Below are 14,806 nucleotides of genomic sequence, written 5' to 3' on the forward strand. Positions count from 1 at the left end.
TCCCAGCAACCTGAGCAACAACAAGGTGTCAGAAATTGAAGACGGGGCCTTCGAGGGCGCGGCCTCTGTGAGCGAGCTGCACCTGACGGCGAACCAGCTGGAGTCCATCCGGAGCGGCATGTTCCGGGGGCTGGATGGCTTGAGGACCCTGTGAGTGTGCAGGGCTGGGGAGCAGGGGGGCCAGCTGGGCGAGGCAGGCAAAGCCAAGGGAAAGGGAGAGAGAGGGTGGGAGAGCCCCTCCCCTGGCCCCAGTTTACAGGAGGCTGGGGCCAGCTGAGTATCCTGACCATGGTGGGACAAATAATCAAATGTTGGTGATCCTGTGATGAGGTCCCTTCTTTTCTTCCCTGGGGTGTGGGGCTGATGCCTGGTGAAAGGATGGAGGGACGCAGGTCCTCCCAGGGGTCCCCTCCCGTTGCCCTGCCGTCAGGCTGCAAAAGCGTTTGTTCAGGAGCGGCCAGCCCTACGGCAGGCAGGAGGGGCCGGGTGACCTTGCTGAGCGGACTCAGTGGGCGTAGATGGGGGGGCAGGGATGTTGCACCATCCCAGGAGCTCAGTGGGGTCCTGGGTCGCCCACCCCTCTGTGAGCGCTGCCGGGAGCCCCTCCGTCCGCCCAGGCAGCCCTGGCTCTTCAGCTGATCCCACGGCTGTAGACAGTGCCGTCCAGTCGGACCTCCCACAGAGATGGAAACCTTCCATGTCTGCGCTGTCCAATCCGGCCACCATGTGTGGCTGTGGAGCACTTGAAACGTAGCTAGTGCTACTGAGAATTTTGAATGTCATTTCATTTTAATAAATTTAATCTAAATAGCTACATGTGGGTAGTGGCTAATATACTGGACGACATGGTTCTAGAAGCCGCCCGCCCGGGTTTAAGTCCCAGCTCTGTGGCAGGCTGCACGTCTGTCTCCCGAGCACGCGTCACTGAATTTGTGGCAGGTAAATGAGTACATGACGGGACTGACTGTGGATTTTTGTTTGTTTTACAAAAACGGGACTTTATTATGCACTATGTTTTGCAGCTTGCTTTTTTCACTTATGAATATAGCATGGCCATCTTGCCAGGCTGTTCCTGTTTTCCTTGCCTAGTGCTCCTGGAATGAGGTGCTGTGGGCTGTCTGACCAGTCAGCGTGTCCTTCCAGGGAAGACGTGGCTGGGGACAGAGCGAAGGGAAAGGGCCCCTGCCCCACACCCGTCTGGAAGGCACCACTGTTAATTGCTGATGCAAACAACCACCTTTCCAATCTTTTATACATCTGTACACACATACACGTACGCATGCATACATACAGATATTCAATATATTTTAATAGAATCCTATCATATATTTTATTTAGTAACCTGCTTTTGCCTTAAACTTAATATGAGCACCTTTATATATCATTAAATTTTTTTACAACATCATTTTGAATGACTATATATTATATAGTTATTGGCAATTTAGGCTGTTTCTAATTTTTTATTATAAGCAATGTTGTATAATTAATATCTGCCTTAGCCAGTTCAGGCTGCTATAACAAAGTACCATGGACTCAGGGCTTATGAGCGGAAATGTATTTCTCACAGTTCTGGAAAGACCAGGGTGCCAGCGTGGTCAGGGTCTGGTGAGGGTCCTCTTCTGGGCTGCAGACTTCTGACTTCCCATTGCGTCCTCATGTGGTAGAAAGAGGGCGAGAGAGCTCGCTGGGGTCTCTTTTATAAGGGCACAAATCCCATTCATAAGTGCCCCACCCTCCTGACCTAATCACCTCCCAGAGACCCCACCTCCTAATACCATCACACTGGGGCCCTGAGTTTCAGCGTGTGAGTTTAAGGGAACACAAACATTCAGTCCATAGCAATATCTTTATTATGGAGTTCTGTGCCCATCCATGATGAGTCCCTTACGATGATTTCCTAAGAACAACTAGCCAGTGCCTTTTTGGGGATTTTGAATCTCACCACTCACATTTCCAGGGAGGTACCAAGTCATTCTCCCACCAGCAGAGTGTGGAAGTGCCCAGGGCCCACACTCTTGCAGATACTGGGCATTATTATTATTATTATATCTTCCATTCTTTTTCAATTTGGCATGCAAAAGTCCAATATTACTTACATATCTTTGATTACTAGTAAGTTTGAACACCTTTTATGAATGTTCATAAATCATTTTAATTTCTTTTATGAATTGGATATTATGTGTTTGGCTTGGTTTTGGGTTTTGGTTTTGGGTTTTGGTTTTGGTTGGGGAGGGAAATTGGGCTGGGCTTTTGAGGATGAACAGAGGTTTTCCAGATGTTGACGAGGAAGAAGGGCATTCTAGAGAGACGTCACAGGCAGGAAGGGCCTGGCCACGGGGCTGGTGCAGCTGGCCCGGGCAGTCTATGGCTGGGAGGTGGCAGATGCCGGGCTGAGAAGATGGGCTGGGGCTGGATGGACGTGGTCTTGCAGGTCACAGCAGAGAGATTAATGTGACTCTGGGCAATTTGGAGGCCATTGGAGAGTGACAGGACCTGATTTAGGGTTTAGGAAAGCCTCCTGGGCTGGAGATGGGAGGAACACTGGGCACCAGGGGGTGGAAGTGAGGCCGGCACGGGCTGTGGAGTAGGGTGGAGAGGAGGGGACGGAGCTGTGAGGCACCTCAGAGGCCGGGACATCTGGAGGTGAGCACAGGCACGTAGGACTCTCCCACATCTGGCCGAGGTCTGGCTGGTGTGTGTCTCCCAGCTCAGCGCCTCTGGAGGAGAACTGTGAACCCGCCACGGTGCCCACAGCTGGCAGGGCACAGGGAGGGACTGTCCCTGCCTCCCTCACCGCCCCCTCTCCCCAGGATGCTGCGGAACAACCGCATCAGCTGTGTCCACAACGACAGCTTCACGGGCCTGCGCAACGTCCGGCTCCTCTCGCTCTACGACAACCAGATCACCACCGTCTCCCCGGGCGCCTTCGACACCCTCCAGTCCCTCTCCACACTGTGAGTCCGGCCTCGGAGGGCAGGCGGGTGGTGGCTCAGGGAGCAGCCATCTGGGCCCCGGGAACCCCACTCCCGCCATCCCAACGGGCCGGTCTTCTCGGGCGGCCACTTTGGAAGAGCTCACTGGGGATGTGGGGTCGTCATGGTTTGTGGAAACATGAGTCCCACCACTTTGGAACTCTGCCTCTGGTCCCAAAAGCTGGTGCTCTTGGTAATGGTTGGTTGTCGGGGAAAGCGTGTTGGGGGCCAGTGTGTGGCAGATCCTGCACGGTGAACAGATCTTGCTGGGACAACTGAGACAGCAGGGTCTTCATGGCCGCCTGCCTGGCCCCTTCCAGGAACCTCCTGGCCAACCCTTTCAACTGCAACTGCCGGCTGGCCTGGCTGGGCGACTGGCTGCGCAAGCGCAAGATCGTGACCGGGAACCCGCGGTGCCAGAACCCCGACTTCCTGCGGCAGATCCCCCTGCAGGACGTGGCCTTCCCCGACTTCAGGTGTGAGGAAGGTAACTCGTGGCCCCGGGCGGCAGGGCAGAGGGTGAGCTGGGTTGGGGTGTCCGGAGAGGGAGGCCCCCTGCCTGCTGGTGTCTTTGTGTGGTTATAAGAGCGATGATGTGTGAATCATTTTTTAAAAAATGGGAAAATGTGGAGAAAAGAAGGAAATAAACATGGCATTATTCCATCACTCAGAGAAAATCACAGTTAACATTTTAGTGGGTTTTCTTCATGGAAGTCCGTTTAACCCAGAGACCTGTCTCCCGGCTGTTCCTAAGTGTTCCACTTACGGGGTCACCCTGTCCTTGATATGCCAGGGGACCCTCCTGAGTCCCATCCCCCACTTGTGGGAAACCCTGGCCATATTTTGCTCCAGTGCCCTGTTTCCTCTGAAGTCTCAGTCCCTCCCCTGTGGCCACTCCCTTGTTTGCTTTCTGGAACCAGATGTAGCCCCATCCCTTGGCTTTTCCCTAGAGCATCACACATACAAGGTGGCTGCTGGAAGCAGAATTCTTCCCAACAGTGACAGAACCAGGTTGCCGTCCCTGTCCTTAGAGTCTCTCAGCACCCGTTTCTGCTCACGGCTGCCCGTCCAGGCCACCTGGAGGTGGTGGTGATTCTGCACCAGCCAGGCCTGGGCTCAGGCCCCATATTGCCTCTGACCAGCTCTGTGACCTGAGCAAGTCACCCAACCTCTCCAGCTCTCAGTAAAATGGAAATTCGCTCATTCATTCATTCACTCAGCTGATCTCTTCTGAAGGCTGCGCTGTGCCAGGCACACGGGCGCCCTTCGCTGCATTGTTAGGAGGTGATGCTGACATGGTGCCCGGCAGCCGTGGCCACTCAAGCAGTGGTGCGGCTACATCCGCCTTCTCTGCTTCGCCTGGGTCCACCCTGGGTCTGAGGAGGAAGAGATCAGCCCAAGACCTATTTTAACCTCAAAACTGCTCCAGGGGCCTTTGTCCCTGTTGGGGATGGGGGTGGTGCAGCATAAAAGAGACTAACTGGTGGCCACGGTGTCAGAGCGGGGGTGGTCCAGCCTGCAGGAGGCCCTGGGAAGGCTCTGCCCTCCCTGACGGGGCCTTCCTCCTCCCCAGGCCAGGAGGAGGGGGGCTGCCTGCCCCGCCCGCAGTGTCCCCAGGAGTGCTCCTGCCTGGACACCGTGGTCCGATGCAGCAACAAGCACCTCCGGGCCCTGCCCAAGGGCATCCCCAAGAATGTCACAGAACTGTGAGTAGCCCGAGCCTCCACCCCCCGTGGGCCCACAGGAGGGAACCGAGGGGACATTTCCTGAGGGGTTGCAGCCTGGCATTGGGAGGGACAAGCGACAGAGATCAGGTGTTAGCTGAGCAGGAGCTGGGCCTCGGGCTTTGCAGGAAACACGGCTTCCAAGACGGCTTTGAGCTTCTCTTTGATTCCCTCTCTGCAGGCAGCTGGGGACTCGAGTCCTTCATCCCTTTCCCCCAAGCTCTGCCTCTGCAATGAGGAACAGCAGTGCTTCTCCCACTTAACACTGTCTCGGGGGCATCCTCCTCTGTCACAGAAATTCTCACAAATGTGATGTTTTTTACTAGCGACATAATGTTCTTCATGAGAATCTGCTATGATCCAGATAACAAATCCCCTTTTGTTGGATATTTAAGTTGCTTCCAAATTCTTACTGTCACAAATAGCACCAAGGTGAACATCCCTCCACAGCCAGCCCTGGGTAAAGAGCGTCCTAGGACACTTGCTGCCTTTCTCCTGGTGGCCGTCCAAGAAAGGCTGTTTCCTTTGACTCCCACTAACTGTGTGCAAAGTGGCACGCAGTGGCCTGAGTACTGCGGAGCTCAGATCTGTTGATTAGGACGTGGGATCTGAACTCCCATGGGGTGAGCACATATGTGCATATGGCAAATGGGGGTGGAGAAGCTGGGGCCTCCGTCAGCCCCTGGCCTCTTCCTAGCCCCTGGGACTGATCCCTCCAGGCCTCTGTAGCTGAGCTTTTCTCTTCCCCGTGGCAGGCGCATGAAGTTTTCAGTTGCATTTCTCTCATTACCAGCAAGGGTGGCCATTTCTTCACAAGCACATCAACCACTGCAGGCCTTTTCCTGTGACTCGCCTGCCCCATCCTTGCTGGGTTCTATGGCAGTGTCAGGCTCTGCAAGCCTCTTGCGTCCTCGTGTTCTCCTTGGTGCCTCATAGCAGCCCCGAGACTAGTGGGACAGGTGGGGCAGCCTGCCTTCTTTGACTGAGGAGGCTGAAGTTCAAGGGTTGGGAAAATCACTTGTCTTCTCTAAGCCTCGGTTTTGTCAGCTGTGAAATGGGACTACTTGGGTGTATTGACAAGGGCTGCTGCGAGGATCCAATGAGATGGGTGGGAATCACTGTACAACACAGAGCAATGGAGAAGGACGAGTAGAGCCCTGATTTTGCTGCTCTCTGGTTCCCTCGGGAGAGGGCAGAGTCCTCCCCCAGGGCTGCCGTTGGTGGGGTCCTGTGCCAGGCCCAGCTGGGCTCAGCTCCTGGCGCTTGGGTCACTGCTTGGCAACATCTAGTCTCTAGGCAAGGATGGCAGGTGGGGGTCATGGGAGGTCTGAGCATCTTGAACCACAAGCTGTATCCTGTAGAAAAGGGAATGCTGGGAAGCCCTGGGCTTGGTGGATTTGGGTGGGCTTGGCTTTAAGGACAGTGACGTGGATGGCAGTTGGAGCCAGAGGGGAGGCCAAGGTGGGAGAGCAGAGGAGGCTGCAGCAGGAGCCTGGGCCAGGGTGTGCAGTCGGGGTGACATGAGAGCAGAGCAGAAACAAATGATGAGAGACCAGAGGGCGAGGGACGCCAGCGTCGTGGGACTGGCTGCACGGGGAGTCGGAGAACCGACGTGAGGGGTGGGAGCCTGCACGGGTAGGAGGCAGTGGTGCTGATGGAGTGGGGAGCTGGCTGGGCAGGCTCGGGTCTGAGCCACCCACAGCCCCTGCCAGCAGGTAGAGAGGGGGCCCTGGTAGCTGGCGAGGGGCCTGGTAACATGCAGCTCAGATCTGTTTGTCCAGGAAAGCGCAGAGCAGGGAGGGAAGGGCGTGGGGTCCAGGGGGTGCCCACGGACAGGGAGGAGGCTGAGAGGCCGAGAAGGGAAGTGGGAGGAAGCCAAGAGAGGCTCCATGTCTCAGTGGCTCTTACCGGGTTCTCTGGGTGACACCTTCCCAAATGGCCTAAACAACGTACCTGTTTTCTCCTCCCATGAGTGACTTTGGGAAACGAGTGAGAGGTCCCGGCTGCAGGGAAGGTGCTCCCCAGCGGGGACACTGCCACAGGGGAGACAGGTGCACTAACGCTCGCTCCGTGTTCTCTCTGCAGCTATCTGGACGGGAACCAGTTCACGCTGGTTCCAGGACAGCTCTCCACCTTCAAGTACCTGCAGCTCGTGTGAGCATCCAGGCCTGCCTCTGAGGACAGGAGGGCCTTTGGCATCTAACTGTCATGGTTCCAGCTTTCCCAGAATCTCCTGCAGACCCCACTGCGGGGCAGACCCTGCTTTTCCCCTTACTCCCGCCCCTGGGAACATCCTGGAGCTGTTTTGCCACCTAGTGGCCATGTTTGGGAATTGCACTGCTCCTGGCCCTGCTGGGTCTGACCCTGCCTGCCTCTGCCCAGGCAATGTCCCCAAACCTCTCCGGGCTGGTCACGACTGTTAATGCAGGTTGTCCTTGCAAGGATGGGAGCCAGGGAAGAAGTAGAAGGGGATGGAAGATGTCTCGATCCAACCTCAGCTCCCAAACAGAATATGAAATATGGCAGCTGCAAATACACATCTGTAACTAAGTTTTTCTGTAGGCTAACATCTGCTTTTCTGTTATTTCTACATTCGACCCTTTCCACTCCATGGAAATATACAAAATAAGTCTCGGGGTAATGAGTTCAGCTCCTCTTAGCCTGCCAGCCTACTTAGCATCTCATTTCAATTGTCTTTATCTGCTCCTTGGCCAGGTTCTACCAAAGAGAACTCCCGAGATGTCCCTGATAGTGTGGCCGGAGCAGTGCTAGGGACCTGTGGTCTGCAGGCCAGTGTCAGTCCCAGAGCTGTTTGTGACGAGTCTGGAATCAGACAAGGCGCTCACCCCAGAACGTAGATCCGCACTTGCTTCCCTCACTGAGAAAGTCTTGCTGAGAAAGCAGTGTTAGCTAAACTAGGCTGTGTGTAGTGACGCAGGTGACTGCGTTGTGCCCCAAGTCCCTTGTGTGGGCTGGTGACATTCAGTTCAAGGACTGGCTGCTTTGAGGGACACTGGCTTACAGACTTTCAGAGCTCCAATTTATCTGTCTTTGCTTAGTGACCTGGCGAATGTGTTTTGAGTGATCCAAGCAGCGTGGGAGGGATAGAGTGATTTGGTGACAAAGTGCCTAAGAAAGAGACTTAATACAAGTTTCCCCCAACCTTTCCCTGGTCTAATCTGAGGCAGCTCCACTAGAGGCTCGGGTGCCCTTGAGGAGGGAAGGAGGGGAAAGGACCCATGTCGGGCGGTTCTCACGTGAAGCTGCCTCTGGGGGCCGAAATGCCTTCCCCCTCGTCACACGGGGGACTGCACAGTGCAGTGAGCATCCAGCGAGGTGCCTAAATACAGCTCTAAAAACCACAGAATGAGCTCGAACTAGACTAGTTAGAGGAAAGTTTAGGAGGAGATGAAGGCAGGGCACTTTGTTGCATTTTATAAACATTTCCTGAGCCAAGAGCCATGTGAGGCGGGCGGATGTGAAGGCCCCTCAGTCACGGTCCCCCCTCAGACTACAGGGTTTAGGGAGGGTGCAGGGGAGGGGACACGCAGAGCCGTGTCCAGCAGAGGTCAGTGCGGTTAGGGCTGTGGCTCAAGGACAGAGTGATGAGCTCAGGGAGGGGGTAGGGGAGGGGAGCATCTTGGAAGATGATTCAGATTCACTCTTGGGCACAGGGAGCAGGATGCCCAGGGAGGGGCACGGAGGGGTGGCACGCCCAGAGAATGTCAAGAAGTTTAGCAAATCCAGAGCCTGCACAGCCTGGTGTTGGAGGGGGTGGTCAGTGGGCAGAAGAGGCAGGGGCCGGGCCCAGAAGCACCCGCAGGTGGAGGGGAAGGCCCGGAGCCCCCACTTTAGGCCCACGGGAGCTGTTGCAGGTGTTTGGTAGGGACGTGGCCCAGCAGATTGCGTGATAGAAGGTTGCTGTGGGAGGTGGCTCAGGGGGGCAGAGCTGTGGGCCAGAGACAGGTAAGAGCCCCAGGCAGACACCAAGAGAGTGACGACACTGGCTGGGCACACGCAGAGGCCCAGCAGCAGGTGCCGAGGGGAAAGTGAGGAGCTGGGTGGAAGGAGGAGGTGTGGGGGTTGGGGTGTTCCTGGGTGGCTTTGGCCCGGGAGGGCGCAGGAGGCAGCACAGGCCGGGCACCACAGCCTGGGCGTCTGGGGACGTCAGCTGGAGCGGAGTTGTGGGGCCACTGGGGAGGGCACCGTCAGCACAGGAGCGTCCCCGAGGGCACCCAGCACGGACGCGGTCAGAGCTGAGATGAGGCTGTAGTGATGCCCACGCCTCAGGGGCGAGTGGGCAGGAGGCTGAGCGGACACTGGGCCGCAGCAGAAGGGGAGGGGGAGCAGGAGGACAGCCGGGTCCCGGGAAGGTGGGGAGGTGCGAGTTTGGAGAAGAAGGGTGGTCTGTGGTGCCACCTGCCGCAGGATGGCTCTGAGAAAACACTGTGGTGACCTGGGTTGGGGGCCTGGGGCTAGAGTCTGGCTCTGCCTCTGACCAGCTGGGTGACCCTGGTGAGTTGACCATTCTGAGACTCTGGGTCTTCGTTTGCAAAATGGGGTCACTCTTGCCCTGTTAGGGTTGTTGGAGGCTACTGAACCAGCCCGTGGAAAGTGCTGGCAGGGGAGAGAGGAGAGAGCACTGGGGCTGGCAGCTGGGAGGTGGCCCGTGCCCTGGGTGGGTGCATTTCCGTGGTGGAAGGGGCAGGACCAGGCTCTGCTTGCAGGGGGCAGGGAGGTGAGGCAATGGAGGCCCGTGGCCCTGGGGACCTGGAGGCAGTTCAGGGAGCAGAGTGCAGGGCTGTGGCTAACGTGCTCCTCTCCATCCCCAAGCCCCCCCCCTCCCCCGGTGCCAGAGGAGCCCTGTCCACCTGGCCGGGGACAGCCGTGGGCGGTGGGGGAGGGGAGGACACCATGAGATGGAGCCAGGGGTGACAAGGTTGAGCTCTTCCTTTCCAAACCACCATGCTTTTGCCTTTTCCAGGGACCTGAGTAACAACAAGATCAGTTCCTTAAGCAATTCCTCCTTCACCAACATGAGCCAGCTGACCACCCTGTGAGTCCCAGCCGGGGAGGGTGGGCGACATGTGGGAACACGGCTGCCCTGACCTCAAGCGATCCTCCCGCCTCGGCCTCCCAGAGTGCTAGGATCACAGGCGTGAGCCACTGCGCCCGGCCCCGGTGCCTGCCTTCTGGTGGCCACGCAGTGTTCCATTGTATGTGTGCACCAGTTTGTCCAGTCACCTGGACAGGCGCCTGGGCGGTTTCCGGTGTACCGTTTCCCTTACTAACCTGCCTGTCTGCCCTGGATGGATTCATTACTTGGAAGCCTTTTGGGGCAGTGCTGTAACCTATGGGCTCTGGAAACTGAGAACCTTCATGAAAGCCCTTCTTAACAGTGACGTGACCCTAGGGACGTTCTTTCACCTCTGAGAGCCTCGGTTTCCTCGTCTGTAAGATGGGGGTAATAACAATACCTTCCTCCTGGTCACAGCTTCCTAATGGTAAATGAGTGTAGATGCCGGGACATCGCCTGTCTGTCCTGGAAGTGATGGGCTGAGACAGGGGGCTCCCCCGAGGGGGTCCCGGTCAGGTGTCACCGTCACAGGAACCCGCCTGTGCCCCTTGCTGGTGCAGCTCCGTGAGGGCGTGTTCTCAGTCGCAGGAACGGCAACCCTCCTTTACTGGGGGGCTGTTTGGAGCAGGCACTGGGCTAAGAGCATCACCTGGATTATCGTACTTAACCCACAGAAGAGCCCTGTCAAGGTGACCTCATTTTTGTTCCCATTTTACAGTTAAGGGAAGTGACTGAGGCAGAAAGGGATTAGGGGACACGGCCAAGCCCACCCAGTGACGAGGGCAGAGCCCGGCCTCCCCTCAGAGGGTAGAGGCCGCTGGGCAAAGTGGCCCTCGGCACCCGGAGGGGCGGCTGTGCCGACGGAGACCTGGGCAGTGACGCCGCCCTCCTCCTCCTCCTCCCCCGCAGGATCCTCAGCTACAACGCGCTCCAGTGCATCCCTCCGCTGGCCTTCCAGGGGCTGCGCTCCCTGCGCCTGCTGTGAGTCCCCACGCTCTCCCGCCGCAGGAAATCCACCCTCCCGGGGCCCTGCCACCCTGTCCGCGGGGGTGGTCGCTCAAGCCTCTGCTCTCGCTCTGTAGAGGCTGAGTCACGAATGGGAGATGGTTCAAGAAATGGGGGTTGCTGTCACCCCCAAGTTGAATTTGTGGTGTGAGGGGGGCATCTAAGATCAGGTAGCCCTTCATCTGCATGTGAGACTCTGTTCCAATTGAGGGTGAATGTTTGTAAGAAATTTGTGAACCTTTTCTATGAATTCCCACTATGAGGTTTTGCCTTGTTTTTTTTTTTTTTTTTTTTTAAGACAGAGTCTCACTCTGTTGCCCGGGCTAGAGTGAGTGCCGTGGCGTCAGCCCAGCTCACAGCAACCTCAAACTCCTGGGCTTCAGCGATCCTCCTGCCTCAGCCTCCCAAGTAGCTGGGACTACAGGCATGCGCCACCATGCCCGGCTAATTTTTTCTATTTTTAGTAGAGACGGGGTCTCACTCTTGCTTAGGCTGGTCTTGAACTCCTGACCTCAAGTGATCCTCCTGCCTTGGCCTCCCAGAGTGCTAGGATTATAGGCGTGAGCCACCGCGCCCGGCCCTGTGATCAAAGCCCTCTGTTGTGTCTGTTATGATGGCCTCTGGCAGCCTGGCGATGGGGAAGGTGACATTGTCCCAGCCCTAATCTATGGCTGGCCTCATTAACGTCCTGTCCTCAGGCTGTCCAGCTAAGAGAGGGAGGGCACTCGGTCCACGAGTCGTGTTCGTGATATAAACATGGTGTTTCCGTTATTCATAATGGCGAAAGCAGAGACCTCCAGAAGGACTTGAGGGAAGGGTGGTCACCTGGGTTAATAAGAGCTCCCTCTTCCTTCCCTGCAGCCAGCAGGACAGGGTCTCTGAGCTGGGGGCCATGTCCCTCAAAGTGCTGAACGAGAGGCCTGGAGGGCAGCATGGCCTGTCCCCTCTCCGCGGAGGGCTGGCCTGTCCCTCCAGCAGGTCTCCCCTCTCTGTCCCTGGGTGAGGCACCAGCAGCCTCTTCTCTCCTCAGGTCCCTCCATGGCAATGACATCTCCACCCTTCGAGAGGGCATCTTCGCAGACGTGACCTCCCTGTCTCACCTGTGAGTAACTGGCCCAATTCTCTGGGCCTCCTTCGGTTTAAACAGGGCTCGGTTTCTGAGGAAGTTGCCTCCTCCTGAGATTGGCTTTTTGCTTCTGTCCTGCAATTAAGCTTGTGAGCCTCCCAGGTGCACCCTCCTGGACTCTCACACATTCAGTGGTTCATCAGCCACACAACAGAGCAGGAAGACAGCGCCTCACAAGCAGTAATAAAGGTTGTAATGACCATGTAGTGATTGCTAAGCCCTTCACCTGCATCAGCCAACGTAATCCTCATGGTGATCCTACAGCACAGGTACCGCGATTCTCATTTTACACATGAGGAAATAGGCTCAGAAAAGTGTGAAGCTTGCCCACGGTTGCACAGCTGGTCGGTGGAGTTTCTGACTCTTATGCACCACACCAGCATTGTGCCTCTCAGCTCGCATGGCGGTGGGGGGCAAGCTCCGGAAATGTACGACGTCCGAGAGGTGGCATCACTGGATGCAGGATTGCTTCCAAAACCATTTAGTTGGCAGTGCTGTGAGGATTCTTTAAAAGCAGTGGGCTTGACTTCTTAAAAAGCTAAACATAGAATTACCATACCCCCAGCGATTCCACTCCTTGGTGTATACCCAAAAGAATGCAAGGCAGGGACTCAGATACCTGTGCACCAGTGTTCGTTGTAGCATTAGTCACAGCAGCCCAAAGTGTAAACAACCTCCGTCCATCAACAGGTGATGTAGAAACAAAATGTAGTATAAATACATACACAATGGGATATTAGCCATCAAAAATAATGAAGTTCTGATACCTGCTACGTGTGTGAGCCTTGAAAACATGCTAAGTGAAATAAGCCAGGCACGAAAGGACAAAAAGTGGAATGGTGGTTGCTAGGGGCTGGGGGGTGGGAGCGAGTGTTTGATGAGCACAGAGTTTCTGTTTGGGGTGATGAAAACATTTTGGAATTAGGTAGTGATGATGGTTACACAACACCGTGGATTTAATCAATGTCACTGAATCATACACTTAAAATGGTGAAAATGGCAAATTTCATATCTCTATTGTACCGTGTAAAAATGAGGAAATGAGGAAGCGCTGGTGAGTAGCAGGGCACAGGTCGGGCGGGGTGCACGGCGGACACGTTCTCTCCCGGAATCTCTCGGCGTTACTGGCCGGGGAGGCCCAGGGGACAAGGACTGCGGCTGGAACCCTGGATGACTGACTCCTTTTGCTCTGTGCCCTACTCCAATCTCCCAGGGCCTAAGTGGGCATCCCCAGATCAGAGGGCCTTTTGGGGCCTCCAGCATCTCTTCTTGAAGTTCGTTCATTCAACAGTCTCACTAGATTTTGTCAGTTCTAAGACTCACCTTTTCCACATTTTAATTTCTAAAATCAGAGTGTATCTCACAATGACATATATATTTATTAATAACATGGTAATGTTTCTCTGCTGCTCCCAAAGCATGTCCAAGCAGTGGTGCATCTAACAACCTCAGACTTGAGGAAGTAAAATAGTAACAGGTGCTACTCTTTGAGGATCTGCTTGAGTCAAATATCTTACTACGCGCTTTATCTACAGTGTCTCATTTACTCCGAGACCAAAGTGGGAAGTAGGTTTTGTGTTATGGGCCAGCTCCACGGATTGGCAGGAATTGCCTTGAGCACTGCCCTAAAGATTCCAGGGCCCAGGAGGAATCAGTGGAATGAGTGCACGATGGATTAGCAATGTCTGCCATGGAAGTGGGAGGGGTGAGGGGCTCTGTCCTGGGTGGTGGGATTTATTATTTCCATTTTACAGTCCCAGGTTCTGGAAAGTTATGCAGCTTCCTTAGGTCATAAAGCTAGGAAATGACAGGAACAGGACTTGCATTTAGGTGTGTCTGATTCCAAAGCTCTTTATTTATTTTTTCACTCTATTGCCTCAATAAATATGTCCTGGGTAACCAGAGTGAGTCACCTGCTGAAGAATTTGCTAACACACAGTTTCTGCCCTCTGTGACCACTTGGGACATTATAAAGAGAATTCGAAGGAAGCAGTGACTGATTCTGGGGAAGTCTGAGGAGCTTCACAACAGAGCTGCCATGGAGAGAGACTGGGAGTCTGTAATTTGGAGAATGTGGGGAAGGGCATTCCAGGAACAGGGAACAGCACGTGCAAAGGCATGGAGGCAAGAAAGTAAATGGCATATTCAGGGATGTTGTGTTGTCCAGTGTAGGATAAAAGGTGTTTGGTTGGGGAAAGAATGTAGGTTGGAGAGATGAGTCTGGAAAGAGACATTGGAATTTTGTTGTGAAGAGCTGTTTGTGCCAAGCTAAGGAGGTTAGACTTTATCTTACAGATAAAAGGGAACTGTGGAAGAATTAAGTTGTAGAAAACTTCTGGAAAGCCAGTGGTGACACATAGAGGGCAGGAGGGTGGGAGGAGGCAGGAGTGAGCCTGGTTGGAGATGGTGGCTCTGGACAAAGGCCAGGCAGGGAAAGTGTCACTTGTTGTTCCTGCTGACTGTAATTCACAGGGACTTGTTTCCATCTGTGATGGGTAAGTTTTGGTTGTGGGCTCATTTTTTTTTTGACATTAATCTTTAGGAATTCTGAGGATCTAAATTAGAGATGCTATTCTCCAGAGAGCATTTGTGCATGTCTCTGCTGGGCACCCGGGGCCGCCACTGCCCTGGGACCACTTAGGCTCCTTTGCATGGCCCTGGGCTCTCCACCTGGCCAGGCAGGCCTTTCCCAGCATCTAGTCCACCTTTCCTGTCTTTGGATTGCCCCTTGGTGGATCTCCCGTGCTTGGGTTTAAAGGTATAGTTGGCTACCTTTCCTCCTTCCTCATGAGAATTGAATAACACCTGAGTACATCTTGCCTCCAGTTCAAACTCTAGAGGCTTTATCTTTCAAATGGGAAGTGAAAAAGCAACATATGTTTTGAAACAAGCAAACTAAAGC

General features: G+C 54.9%; 1 protein-coding gene across 1 annotated transcript in view; it reads left to right on the plus strand.

Moving 5' to 3' along the window:
* LOC123649731 (slit homolog 1 protein) overlaps positions 1–14,806 on the plus strand; it is a 143,688-nt gene that overhangs the window by 118,112 nt on the left and 10,770 nt on the right. Inside the window, exons 18-24 of the mRNA XM_045567908.1 lie at positions 7–150; positions 2,811–2,954; positions 3,293–3,459; positions 4,546–4,678; positions 6,782–6,850; positions 10,683–10,754; positions 11,809–11,880. Coding sequence (XP_045423864.1) covers positions 7–150; positions 2,811–2,954; positions 3,293–3,459; positions 4,546–4,678; positions 6,782–6,850; positions 10,683–10,754; positions 11,809–11,880 — 801 coding nt within the window. The remainder of the gene's footprint in view (positions 1–6; positions 151–2,810; positions 2,955–3,292; positions 3,460–4,545; positions 4,679–6,781; positions 6,851–10,682; positions 10,755–11,808; positions 11,881–14,806) is intronic.

Source organism: Lemur catta, chromosome 14, assembly GCF_020740605.2.
Source record: "Lemur catta isolate mLemCat1 chromosome 14, mLemCat1.pri, whole genome shotgun sequence".
Classification (NCBI taxonomy): domain Eukaryota; kingdom Metazoa; phylum Chordata; class Mammalia; order Primates; family Lemuridae; genus Lemur; species Lemur catta.